Here is a 13,776-nt window from a genome sequence, read left to right on the forward strand (position 1 = left end):
AAAAAACAAACAAACAAAAAAGCTAAGTAATCTAAGTATACTAAGTCTATCTTCTTGACTCATGATGTTCTAAAAAGTCATCTGGGAGAGAAAAGGAGGAATAAAAATCATAGATATTAAATTTTGTGGTTAGAAAAAGTAGATTCATAAAAGGAAACAAGGTTTTACCAAATTCTTAAGTCAGAATGTCACATAATGCAGTATCTTAGTCCTTTCATTCATATCATTAAGAAGTTTCCAACTGCACTCTGAAAAACGGGAGAATTGCATTGATTGGTTGGCATCATGATTTTAGGATGAAACAGCCTGATTTTATTAGTATATTTTTAAGAAAATTATATGTTATTAACCAAATTAAACATTTTTCCCTTTAAGATTGAAGACCCACTAGCTATTCTTATTCTCTTTGATGAAGCCAGATACAATTTATTAAAGGGATTTTATACAGCTCCTGATGCAAAACTGATAACACTGGCAAGTCTGCTGTTACAAATAGTTTATGGGAATTATGAGAGTAAGAAACACAAACAAGGTTTCTTAAAGTAAGTATTTGATACAGTGCATGATTTATAATATGCTCAAGATTCTCTTTAGCTAAAACAATTTTAATATTACTGGCCAGGCATGGTGGCATCTACTCATAATCAGTGAACCTGAGACCAGAGGGTCATGATCAGACCAGCCTGAGCTGCATAGTAAGACACTGTCTCAGAACAGACATACTGTTTATACATTGGTTTAGAATTAAATCATACAAAACATTGAATAAAAGAAAAAAACTATAAAACATGAGTTGCTGTTTTGGTTAGTAAAGCAGTTTTGAGTTTTTCTTATGTTTTCTGTATTTGATATAATTTAGATTATAGTTTTGATTTATATTTTTTTACTTTGTGCTTAAATAAGTTGGCTAAAAATTTGACTTAATAAAAAATATGATGAGTCAGATAATTAAGAATCCCAACATAGAAAATAGTTTGAGAGAAACAGATTTAGTCTGAAGTTTTTATACTGCGATCTTTCAGTTTTTGAAAATATTTTCAATAAAAAAATTTCATATTGAAAAAGAAAACATTTCTCTAAATTGATAATATTAAGATTGTGGAGCATTTTTAAAATCATATTCAGCTTAAAATTTCCATTATTTAATGCCATTTGTGACAGAGGATTATTGTACTTTAGCTACTAAAGATGACTTATTTAAAGGATGTTGACATGTATACTTCCAGCGAAGAAAATTTGAAATCTATTGTACCTATTACTAAACTGAAAAGTAAAGCGCCTCACTGGATAAATCGAATACTCCATGAGTACAAGGTAAGCTGCTCCAGAAATGGAAAAAACTATAGGCCATTTGTATTAGTGTTATAATGTTTAAATATTATTAATAGCAGAATTAAAAGTGAATTTTCTGGTTCACAATGCCTAAAACTGAAACTAAAAAGATGTATTTATTTCTAGAAATATAAAGTCTTTTATTGAATACTTTATATATGCTGAATTTTGTGGTAAAGACATGAGGTAAAGCTGAAATAATGCAGTTTCCTTGCCCGTTTTTAAAGTGCTTACCTTCTGTTAAGACAGCACTTGATCTCAGCTTATTTCTTTTTAATATTAAGGCTACAAGAGAAAAAATCCACTTGAGATAATATACCATAACTTTATTCTTGTTTGGAGACAACATTGATTTTAGAAATAACTAGTTAACCTCTTTGTATTATAAAAGATCACATCTCAGCCAGGCAGTGGTGGTGGTGCACTTGGGAGGCAGAGACAGGTGGATCTCCGTGAGTTTGAGGCCAGCCTGGTCTACAGAGTGAGTTCTAGGGCAGGCTCCAAAGCTACAGAGAAACCCTGTCTCAAAAAACTAAAAAAAAAAAAAAATCACATCTCTTTTTATTCTACTTTGTTTTCAGAATCTTAGCATGAGTGAGGGTGTCAGTAAGGAAATGCATCACCTGCAGCGCATGTTTCTACAGAACTGTTGGGAAATCCCCACGTATGGAGCAGCTTTTTTCACAGGACAGATATTTACAAAGGCAAGCCCAAGCAATCATAAAGTCATCCCTGTGTATGTAGGAGTGAATATAAAAGGACTGCATCTCCTCAACATGGAAACTAAGGTAGGTCACATCGTGTATTATCTGAAATAGCGCCATCCTCCGTGAAGAATCTAGAAGTGGCATATAGATACACTCTATGCATACACTTTGCATTTGTAATATCTTTTGTCCAAACGGTTGAATAAGTAGTATTTTTGGTAGAATGACACATTTATATGTTACATTTTTATAAAAAGGGTGCTAAACTTTATGTAATGTGCTAATTAATATTTGTGTAAAAATTATAGGAATTGAATATTTTTACATAAATACAAATTGCATGTATATTTCTTTTTCTTTTTAAATATTTATTTATTTATTTATTATGTATACAACATTCTGCCTCCATGTATGCCTGCACGTCAGAAGAGGACACTGGATCTCGTTGCTGGGAATTGAACTCAGGATCTCTGGAAGAGCAGCCAGTGCTCTTAACCACTGAGCCATCTCTCCAGCCCTGCATGTATATTTCTATATGAGAATTTTGTTTTTGTTTTTTAAGACAGGGTTTCACTATGTAGCTCTGGATGTCCTGGAACTAACTATTTAGACCAGGCCTTAAACTCAGAGATTTGTCTGCTTTAGCCAAGTGCTGAGATTAAAAGCATGCACTACTATATCTGGCTCATATATATTTTCTATATATTTCTAAAAAAAAAAAAAGTTCATTGATAATTTTGGAGACAGGAGCCAGATATTGCAAACTCAAATCAAGAGAGACTTTTCCTTATGTATCTGTCTTAGTTCTGGCTGCTATAACAAACTACCATAGACTGGAAGCTTATAAACAATAGGCACTTGTTTCTGGACACTTGTAAAAGCTCAGAGTCTGAGATTAGGGCACCAGCATGGGCAGATTCTGGTGAGGGTCCTCTTCTAAGTTATAAGCTGCTGCTAACTTATTTTATTCTCATACTTACCCAAGCATAGTGGCACATATCTATAATCCTGGCAGCCGAGGGGGAAGTAGGAAGCTTATGACGGAGGTGAGGTAGGAGGACTCCAGACTTAAGAAAGGAAAGGCGTTTATAACAATTAAAAGTGAAGATTAGTTTCAGGAAGCTCTTCAGGGAATGAGGTTTAGTGTGGAAGGGACTCTGGCTACCATTAGAATAACTGCTTTTTACAGAGTTTTTCATTTGTTTTGTTCTTATTTTTTATTTTTATTATGTCCAAAATTAAACATAATCATACGTCGTGCAGTATGTACTTGTGTCTGCAGTTGCCCACAGAGGCTGCCGGTGTCAGATCATCCTCGAGCTGGTGGTGTAGCCGTTGTGAGCCGCCAGTGTGGGTGCTGGAAATCAAACTCAGGTTTCAGTAAGAAATGTGAGTGTTCTTAGCTAATGAGCCATCTCTCCTGGCCCAGTACAGAAATTCTTGACACTATGTTGTTCCTTATTCTAATCAAAGTGATTAGAATATGAGATAAGCTTGACAGTTATTTTTAACATATTCAACACATTTAGTTTGAATGAACATCTTTCCAATTTATGATAGTAAGCTGGTAAAATTTTTCCCTAATTTATTTAGATTTGTCAAGGCTAGATCATTTTTCAAGGGTTTAGAAATTTTATAACTTTTTATTCTCGTTTTTGTCTCTTATTATGGACTTTCTTCTTTTTTATGTTTTATATTATGTGTATGGGTGTTTTACTTGTGCGTAAGTCTGTGCATCTCATGTGTGCCTGGTGCTCTCAGAGGTCAGAAGAGAGTGCTGGATCCCTGAACAAGAATTACAGTTGTGATATGAGCTTCCATAGGGATGCTGGGGGATAGAACCTGGGTCCTCTGCAGGTGCAACCAGCGCTCTTAACTACTGAGACCTCTCTCCAGCACTGGAGAGCTACTGACTGCAGAATTATGCAGTGAGAATTCAGCACATATTTCAGGGTCAACTCATCAAATGTTGAAATGAGCGGCGGGCTACGTTCCTGGCACCTGGCCGCCCGCACGGCTAGCTTTACCCGAAATAATTACACTGAAACTGTATTCTTTTAAACACTGCTTGGCCCATTAGTTTTAACCTCTTATTGGCTAGCTCTTACATATTGATCTAACCCATTTCTAATAATCTGTGTAGCCCCACGAGGTGGCTTACCAGGGAAGATCTTAACCTGCGGCTGTGTCGGGTGGGAGAATCATGGCTACTGCCTGACTTGGCTTCTTTCTCCCAGCATTCTGTTCTGTTTACTCTGCCTACCTAATTTTCTGTCCTATCAGGCCAAGCAGTTTTCTTTATTAGTTAACCAATGAAAGCAACAGATAAGATACAAGACCCAACTCCATCAATCAGAGATGCCTATCTCATGGAGGACGCACCTCATTTAGCAAGGCGATGAGGACTGTTGTCACCAGAGATACACATCTCATCAATCTTATCTGCAAGCTGGTAAGAAATACTGCCTTCAGAATGTGTTAAACTGTCCCATTGCAGAATCCTAGTGTTCAGGGCTCTTTGTCTCACGTTACAGCTTGGGGATTTTTCCCACAACACTGTGGTGTGTTAATAGTTTGCTGAGCATAATTTTTGGCAAGAAAGTAATCACAGTCAATACCCTTACTCTTTCAACCAAGTCTTTGTATAAACTTAGGAGTCTGTCCTCCTACAATTATCTCCTTTGGAAGCCAGTTGGTTAGTGTTAGTGTCCAGGCAAAGAGACCTTCACAGATGCCCAAGGATTACGGCATGTCTAAAGTTATTGAATCATAGCTCAGAGAGACAGAGGACAAGAGTGTCTTGGATTTACTGTGCCAACAGATGGGAGAGCACTGCCCTAAGACTGACTTACATGGTCCTTTTTTTAAACAGAAAAGGGTGAGATGTCCGGAGTGTTTATCACAAGCTGTTGCAGGCCATGACACAATTACAGCTTACTCTGAAAACTGTTGCTTTTCTCTGAAATTTCACTTTTGCAATAACAACTATGATATCTCCCTATTATCATGCACTTTCATACAATGTGTACATTTACTCTTGTGATTGTATCTCAATCTTATGGACACACATGCGTGAATGGTCAAATAGATGACTTTTCATTTAGATATATAGTTTTGATTTATAGAATATATACTAGGACATGTTTCATAGCTAGATCTATTGTCCATGAGGGCTACAAACACCTAAAAGCCTACCTTGCTAGCTACACACAATTAGTTCACAAATCCAACTAGACTAAAGGCTTTTTTCAAAAAGGAAACTTTACAACTCACACAAGGTCATAGTCACAGATGTCCAACCAAGGTTACTAAGAAAGCATGCCAATTCCTCACTTGCCAGTCTACTAACAATGAATCTGTCATTGGGCACTGTGCACACACACACCACCCTGGTCTGGTCAAAGCTTTGCTCCTATGGCCTTGGACCTTTGCATTGCCATGGTAAGCAGCTCAGCTCCTTATCGCTTCAAGGCTCCTATGGGAGAAGATTTTTTAGGATAGAAGAAGAAGCTTGGAGAAGGTAGAAGTAAAATAGGATTTTTAGAGTAGAAATAAAAAAGTGAACACTTGGAATGAAGAGCATTAGCCTGTCTGTGTGTTATTATAGAACTCCTCTGCACCCCCTTTGCTCCTGAGAAGCATTTCATCTTTGGGATCCAGGGTAAGGCCTGGAGCAGGTCTCATAGCCCTTACTTATCTTCTATAAATTAGCATTTATCTGAATTTGTAACCAACCTTATGGACAACAGTATTTTATTATGCTGTTAACCTGAGGGAGGATATAGAGAATAACTACAAACATAGGGCTGAAAAACAAACATAGATTTTTATACTTGACATGGAATTTGATTTCTTGGAGTTCCTTACAGCTTGCTCTTGGATCATTGCTTATTTCTGTTAAAACTGGTTTACTTATACTGGGTAGGCTACTATTATGTAGTTTGTGGCTACTTTTCTATTTCTGTGAACTGAGTTTGCTTAAAAGAAATGAAAAATGGGCAGAGCAGTGCATAGTGAGTGAAGGCGAGTGGACCCCTGGAGCTCGCTGCCGCACAGTCTGACCAAGCTTCCAGGTTCAGTGAGCAGACCTATGTTGAAAGATAATGTGGGAAGAGACTGAGAAAGCCACTCAGCATTGACTTCTGGGCTTCATGTGCTTGCACAAGTGCACACATCAGAGGACTGTGTGGACCTGGCTCTTCGTATTTGGGGGCCTTCAGAATTCTTTCCTCACTGGGTATTGTCCTCCGACAGCAGATTTTCATTTTACTGTATGGGGAAAACTGAGAGTGCTGCCTTCACCTCTTTTCTTTCTTTTCTCTCCCTTCCTTATTTTATCCCTCCCTCTTTCCTTTCCTACCTTCCTTTTTGTTAAGTCTTGTTAAAGGACTGATTTCTGACACTAGTTTTAAAAAAGTTCAAGTGACTAAGTCTACTCATTTTAAAGTATTTCTGTGCTTTCACTAGTTCTAGCATATTTTATGTTTTATTTTACAATATGAATGTAGATAACTGGTTTTTAAACAAATATTACTTCTTTTATATATAGCATACACTCGTGTAAACTAGCTATACTGTGTTTCCCTTACAGAATCCCACTAAACTATCAGGTGTGGTGGTGGCACATGCCTTTAATCCCAGGAGGCAGAGGCTGATGGATCCCTCTGAGTGTATCAGTTTTATATAGTGAACTCCAGGCCAACCAGAATTACATAACAAGGCCCTGTCTCAAAAAAAAAAAAGGGAAAAAAAAAGCAAACAAACACATAAAATAAAAAAGTCCCTGAACTGTTATCTTTGAACATACTTTTAGTTTATAGTTAACATTCTAAGAATTGTCATTTATATATTTGTATGTTTAGGACAATAAAGAGCAAGTTATTACTAGGAGAGAATAATTAAAGATAAGTATATACCAAAATAGAAGAAGGGAATTTTATTCTACTTACCAGAGAGAAACAATAAGCATTTTAGATTTTAGGCATGTTAATCAATGTATACATGGTATATATAGGCTCATGAGAACATCATATCATACTTCATAAGTCCAAGTACTACATGTCAACAAAGTAAACATTTAGACATAAGAAAAAATCAAATGGCTACTTAACTATAGCATTTCATAGGAAAGCATGAGAGTAGCTTACCCTAACATGGTTTCTTAAATAGTTCTATTAAATTTATGAAGATTATATTTCTACTGTTTTTTTATTTCTATAATAAATATTAACATATCAGCGTACTTACTTTCAGTGGAATAAAATTGCTGAAGTCATCTGTTAATCCCACTATATAAATTTCAGATTTAAAAGTACTGTATATATATTCATAAAAGGTTTGAAACACATTAAAGAAGTTACTATTAACCTGCATGAAGTAAAAGCTTATCCTTCTGTGTTCAAACTCACTGAGAATGAGCATCTGTTAAAATGTTTATTAATCTGATACAAATGTTGTCATTGTTCATTGTGTCCCAGGAGTCTGCCTTCTGGGTTCTGTGCTTCACTCTGTGTGAGGTTAGTGGGGGTGCTATAAAGAGACCTTAAAAATAATGTTCAAAACAATTACATTTAATAACTAGATAATTACATATCCTAAGTGAAGATAAATGTTGCATTTATTGTTTAGGGTGTTTGCAGGCATTTTGAGATAGGGTTTCATGTGACTGGTCTCCAGCTGACTGCTAGCCAAGGATAGCCCTGATTCTGATCTTCATCTTCCACCTTTCAAGTACTGGGATTTATAGGTGTGTGCCACCATTACTGTTCAATGTTACTTTTAGCTCTATTTTAGCATAATAATTTCTAATTCTGTTGCAGGCTTTACTCATCAGTCTTAAGTATTGTTGCTTTACATGGCAACTGGGAGATGCTGGGACTTGTTTTCAAATCCATAGTATGGAAAATAAGATGAGCTTTATAGTGCACACAAAACAGGCAAGTACTGATAAATTAGTTTGGACTTATGATGATAGACTACAGTTTTACTAAAAGTCTTTTTTTAAATTTTTAATTCATTTACCTTCCCTGGAAACCTTTAGTATTAGAGGAAATTTAATATTTAAGATCAAGAAAAAATAAAATTCCTTTCCTAACTAAAGGAGCCAAAAACTTGGCAGATTAATTTATCTCTGTTTTAGAGCAGTCAAATGCTTCCTTATGCCATTTGTTTTTCTTCATTCTGATTACTTATCCCTCTGTTTTTAAAGTTCTTCCCTTTTCTTGACCAGTATACTATCTCAACCAGTCAATGTTTTGTGAGGCATTTCTTAACTACCTTCAGAATCCTAAGTAAATTTATCTTCTATACCCTATTTCTTTTTTAAATATGTTGTTAATTGAAGTAGGATTACATCACTTTTCCTCTTCCCTTTTCTCCTTCCAGCCTCTCCTAGATACTCTCCCTCCAACAGCTCCCACTCCCCCACTACCTCTCAAGTCGAGAGCCTCTTTTTCTCTTATTATTACTGCTGCATGTATGTGTGCACACACATGCACATGTGTACACATATATATAAATACAACCTGACAGAGCCATTTTTATTTTTGTATGTTCATGGTTTCTGGCCTAACCACTCTGCATTAAACACCCAAAGAGGGGCTCATTTCTGGGAGAATCTAATTCTTCTTTCAGTAGTCATTACTTGACTGTAGTTCTTTGACTAGGGGTGAGAGAGACCCTTTACAATTTTTCCCTCCCATAGTAACATGTTCATTGATATTGCCATTGTCCAGGTCTTACTTACGCAGCTGTTTCTAGGAGAGACTGTTTGACAGTAGATTTTAGGAGTCTGATGTTCTGACTCTTAGAATCTTTGCACCCTCTCTTCTGCAATGTTCTCTGAGCCATAAATGTAGGAGCTGGGGTGTCCATGTATCTGTTGATACTAGATTTCCCATATTCTATTGATCTCTGCATTGTATCAGTTATGGTTTTCTATGATGGTCTATATTTCCCTCTATGAGAAAGGCTTCTTTTTCTTATTTTTTTTCTTTTTAAGACAGAGTTTTTCTTTGTAGTCTAGGAGATCCTGGAATTCACACTGTAGACCATGCTGGCCTCAAACTCAGAGACTCACTGGGATTAAAGGTGTGCACCACTACCCCCCGGCTAAGGAGAGAGGTGGTAGTTATACTGATGTGTGGGTATAAGGAGAGGTTTAGAATGTAGTGAGGAATCATGCCGCTCTAACAAAGTGGCGATAGACTCAGTTCTAAGGTCCATGATGTCACTAGCCAAGGGTACTATCTAGGTTTCTAGTACCAGGCCTGATTTCCCTCTTGAGCCTTAAGTCTGACTAGACAGTTGTTGATTACCACTGACATGTAAATGCCACTTACTGTTACTTTATGTATATCTCGCCATGCTGGTCATTGCTGTGGCTCCTGGGTGTTGCAGCTGGGTAGGACTGCTTAATCAGTTCCAGTTCTTTCCCTTGGCGCTTGCATCGTGTTTTCTGGAATTATGAAAGCTAAGCCACAGCACAGGGGCTTTCAGGTCAGATCCAGTTCAAATTACCCAAGTCCTCCTGTGTAGTGTCCTAACTGTGTAGTGTCTTCATCAGGAGGGGACCTCCTTGAGCCTCAACCCAGAGAGATGATAACCAGGAGCTATATCAGTAGTACAATAACTACATCATGGTTTGGGGAGCCATGTGGACTCCCTGACCAACCATTTGAAGGAGATTTCTCATTACTAATGTGCATTTATACACATGCACGTGTGTTGATACCTTGAGGCTTTATCATACAACCACGGTGTTGTCTCTTGCCCTCTGCTTCTGTGTTGTCCTCCCTCCTTCCTTCTTTATCTCTTCTGGTTAGTTTTAGTTTGAAGTTTATTTTGTTGGATATTAGAATAGCAGTGCCAGCTTGTTTCTTGATCCCATTTGCTTGAAATACTTTTTCTATCCTTTTACTTTAAGGTAGTCTCTATCTTTAATGCTAAATGAGTTCTGGACAGCACATAGATAACTTTTGTTTCTTAATCCATTCAACGTCTCTGTGTCTTTTGATTGGTAAGTTTAAGCCATTAATATTTAAAATTATTATTGAAAGGTATACATAGATTGCAGTCATTTTGATTTTTTTTTTTTTTTTTGCTGGTTTGTGTTCTTGCTTGCAGCCTTTTTCTTCTTCTTTTCTTTGTAGGGTAGCTTGACTGTATTCCTCTCTTTAGCTCAAAGCTGCTTTGCTTATAATATTCTGTTTTGTGAATTTGTTTAGGCCGTTTGGATCATAGAAAGTTGTTCCTTCTCGAACTATGGCAGTTAGTTTTAGTTTTGCTGGTTACAGTAGTTTGATTTTGTAGTTGTAGTCTTTTGGAACTAGGATTGCTTGGTTTTAGATCCTTCTGACATTCGTAGTTTCCATTGAGAAATCAGGTGTTATTCCAGGTTTCCTGTATTTGCAACTTGGGGGGTTTTGTTTTTCTCTTGCAGCTTTCAGTATATTTTCTTTCTTTGGATTCTTGGTGTTTTACCTGTGATATGCCTTTTCTGGTCTTGTCTCTGTGCTTCTTTTATCTCTACAAGTGTGTCTTCAGTTTGGGCAAGTTTTCTTTTATCATCTTGTTAAATATCTGGCCTGTGACATTGACTGCTCTAGGATTCTTCTTTCCCTTCTCTTTCTATAATTCAGATTTAGTCTTTTGATAGTGTCCCACACATTTCATATGTTCACTTTCCATGTTTATTAATTTTTTTACTTTCTTTGTTTCCTTTGGGTATAGATTCTTTTATTTTCTAGTACAGATATCTACTCATCTTCTGGTTGATTCATTCTACTTGTAATACTTGTAAGACTTTCCCTGAGTTTTCTAACTGGCATATTGAGTTTTTCAATTGTATCTTCATTTCAGCTTGTGTTCTCATCAATGTTTGTATCTCTTTATTCAGTTTCAGTTTTCAAATATTTTTATTTCATTCAGCTGTGTGTATTTTCTTGGACAGCACTTAACTGTTTATTGTTATCTTCTTGGAATTCAATAAAGTATTTATATCTTCTTTAGATCCTTGAATTCTTTCATAAACTTTATGATTGTTCTTTTAAATCCTTGTGGGAGAATACTTCTGAAACTGGTGGGTTTATGGGAGCGATTATTTTGGCCAATCATGCTGTTTTTGTTTTTGCCATTTGACCTGGGTATATGGACTCCCTTTGTTGGTTGTGTGTCTGATGAAATAGTCTGGCTTTTCTTAGACTGGGCCATGTGGCAGGGTGCAGCCAGAAGTGAGCCGAGTAAGCTGGTGGGCGAGCTCTTTACCTAGACCAGGGAAAGATGGCTCCCAACCCACAGGACTGGGCCTAGCCAGGCAGAGGGAATTCTTCATTGAAAAGGGTTCACACCCACAGCTTTAGAACTAAATTTGTGGGTTTGCAGGTGTGTTAGATACGCCCAATTTCTTGACATGCTGTCTCTTCCTAATTAAGTTACCCTTCAAATAGGTATGAAAATGCCCGCTACTGTGTATATCTTTTTGTATGTTTCATATTTCTTGTTAACATATGGTTTATTTTGTAGGCTGGACTCGTGGTAAAGCTGCTAATGAAGTTAAATGGACAACTAATGCCCTCTGAGAGAAATTCATGAAAAGAAACAGCTGGTTCTAAAGCCACCACATTTTATAATGCAGAGTTTTTTACATGAAAGATTTCCTAAACTGTGACTTAACACAGGCGTGTAGTCTCTTGTAGTATACATGTATATGCTGTTATATACACTGTACAGAATCTGTACTCATGCTTGTGTAATATACCACTGTTTTGTATGATATGCTCATAGACTCTTTTGATTTTTGGGAGAAACACATAAAAAGAGAGATAGACGGTCTGTATTATATTAGACAAAATAGTAAGCTTTATAAAAAGTTATTTTTGGTAAATAGTGAAGAAGTTAGTGTAGAATGTGATGAAATTAAAATGTAGCTTTGATATAATTTTGTGTCACTTCAGAATATACTAAAAATCAACATGATTTGAATAAACATGTATTTTGTACTCAGATCTCTTACTTAAAACATTTCTTCTGTAGTCTATGAACATGCCCCAAGGTGTTTTTAAACTTTTCAGTAAAGATATATGTATCACAAGATAGCTTTCCTTGAAGATGTTGTGGCATCAGTTTTGGGTGTTTTAACAGTGATGATTCCAGACAATGGACTGGGAATAAATAAATTTAAATTTTAAATCTCAGATTTAATAAGGACTTTATATTGATAAATTAGACCACTGGTTGCCATGCAGACACACATATGTACACGTATGCAATGTAACAATTTCTAGATGTCAGTAGTTGAACTTGTTAAATGTATGCTGTATTTTTGTGTATTGATTTAATACTCATTTGTGTTGCCTTTGCATTATAAGAGGCCATACCACATGTTTGATTGTTTTATTTAGTGGAGCATTAGTGTCACAAATGAGCAGTAAACCTGACTAATGTCCTTTTTAATGTGCTCTGTACTGTAGTCTTCCAGACCCAGTAGAGCAGTGTATTCCAGTTTCAGGGATGTATAAAGTTGTCATAAAGTTGTCCTACAAGTTGCAGATAATTTTGGTATGTCATTTTCTACTCTTCATGTTAACTCTTCATTCTAAATGATACTGTGTGTAAACCTTATTAAAATTAATAAGGTTCATAAGAAAGCCTTTTGTTCTGTGCTTGGTACTTTCGATTCTGTATACACAGTTCCCTGGATAGTTTCATCCATCTGTAGGTGTGCTCTTGAATCTCAGACCTAAATCTTGAGCCTCATTCTCTGTCTGAATTCTAGATCTTAATTATAAGTTCTTGTTCCTATAATTCTACTTACATAACCTATAAGCAATTTTGTTTTCATCATTCTTTTCTTCCTTCCTCCTCTTCCACTGTTATTTGGTTAATGGTGTTGTCAGATTACATTCGTTTACATAGCCTTGAAGTCTTAGCGTAGTCTTAACTTTTCTTCTTTCCTCCTTCCTTACGGTATACATTCTGTTGATCACATACAATCTAATGTCTTATGAGTCCTTTCCCATCCTCTTTCTGCTTGTACTGCAGCCACCAGAGTCCTTGCCATTGTTTCCTTTGCTGATAGCCTGATACAGGCTCTACACTGCCCCTCTGCCACACAATGCCAAGTTTATCTTACCAGTCTGATCACTGTGGATTGTATTAATAAAGTGCATGATTAGTCTATTAGGGTTCTCTAGAACCAAACTGATAGAATGAGTATGTAAATTATAGTATCTAAATTACAAAGGGGTTTATAAAACAGTTTATAAACAGTTTATGCTGTAAGAGTTGGGTAATCTAACAATCTAACAGTAGCTGTGTGCATACTGGAAGGGCTGAAAAGTCCGTGAAGTTGGATCCCTCAGCAGCCCCAAAATAGTGATGGAGGCCTAGAGGACCCCTAAAGCACTGCTGGTCTTTATTCCAAGTTGAAAAGCTTAAGGAACTGGGTTCTGATATCAGTGGGTCCTTTGTTCATTCCCAGCTACTCAGCCCTGAAATAGTCACACAGAAATCTGTATCAGTTCCAATACTGTTTGGCCAATAACTTAAGCATATTTCTGGCTTACTCTTACATCTGGAACTAACCCATCTCCATTAATCAGTGTTTCGCCACATGGCTGTGGCTTATCAGGTAAAGTTCATCTGATGGAGGAAGGTCATTGGTTGATTAAATAAAGAAGCTGCTTGACCTGATAGGTTAGAACATAGGTGGGAGGAGCAGACGCTGGGAGGAAGAGGA

The 13,776-nt window shown here is 36.6% G+C and overlaps 1 protein-coding gene across 2 annotated transcripts in view; it reads left to right on the forward strand.

The window, feature by feature from the left end:
• Krit1 (KRIT1, ankyrin repeat containing) overlaps positions 1–12,685 on the forward strand; it is a 44,251-nt gene extending 31,566 nt beyond the window's left edge. For both annotated transcript variants that reach the window (XM_005371773.3, XM_013355420.2), the window contains exons 13-17: positions 376–542; positions 1,227–1,314; positions 1,914–2,120; positions 7,859–7,975; positions 11,562–12,685. In XM_005371773.3, coding sequence (XP_005371830.1) covers positions 376–542; positions 1,227–1,314; positions 1,914–2,120; positions 7,859–7,975; positions 11,562–11,630 — 648 coding nt within the window. In that variant the 3' untranslated portion in view covers positions 11,631–12,685. The remainder of the gene's footprint in view (positions 1–375; positions 543–1,226; positions 1,315–1,913; positions 2,121–7,858; positions 7,976–11,561) is intronic.
• Positions 12,686–13,776: the final 1,091 nt, after the last annotated feature.

The sequence above is a fragment of the Microtus ochrogaster genome, unplaced genomic scaffold (genome assembly GCF_000317375.1).
Source record: "Microtus ochrogaster isolate Prairie Vole_2 unplaced genomic scaffold, MicOch1.0 UNK126, whole genome shotgun sequence".
NCBI classification, from domain to species: Eukaryota; Metazoa; Chordata; class Mammalia; order Rodentia; family Cricetidae; genus Microtus; species Microtus ochrogaster.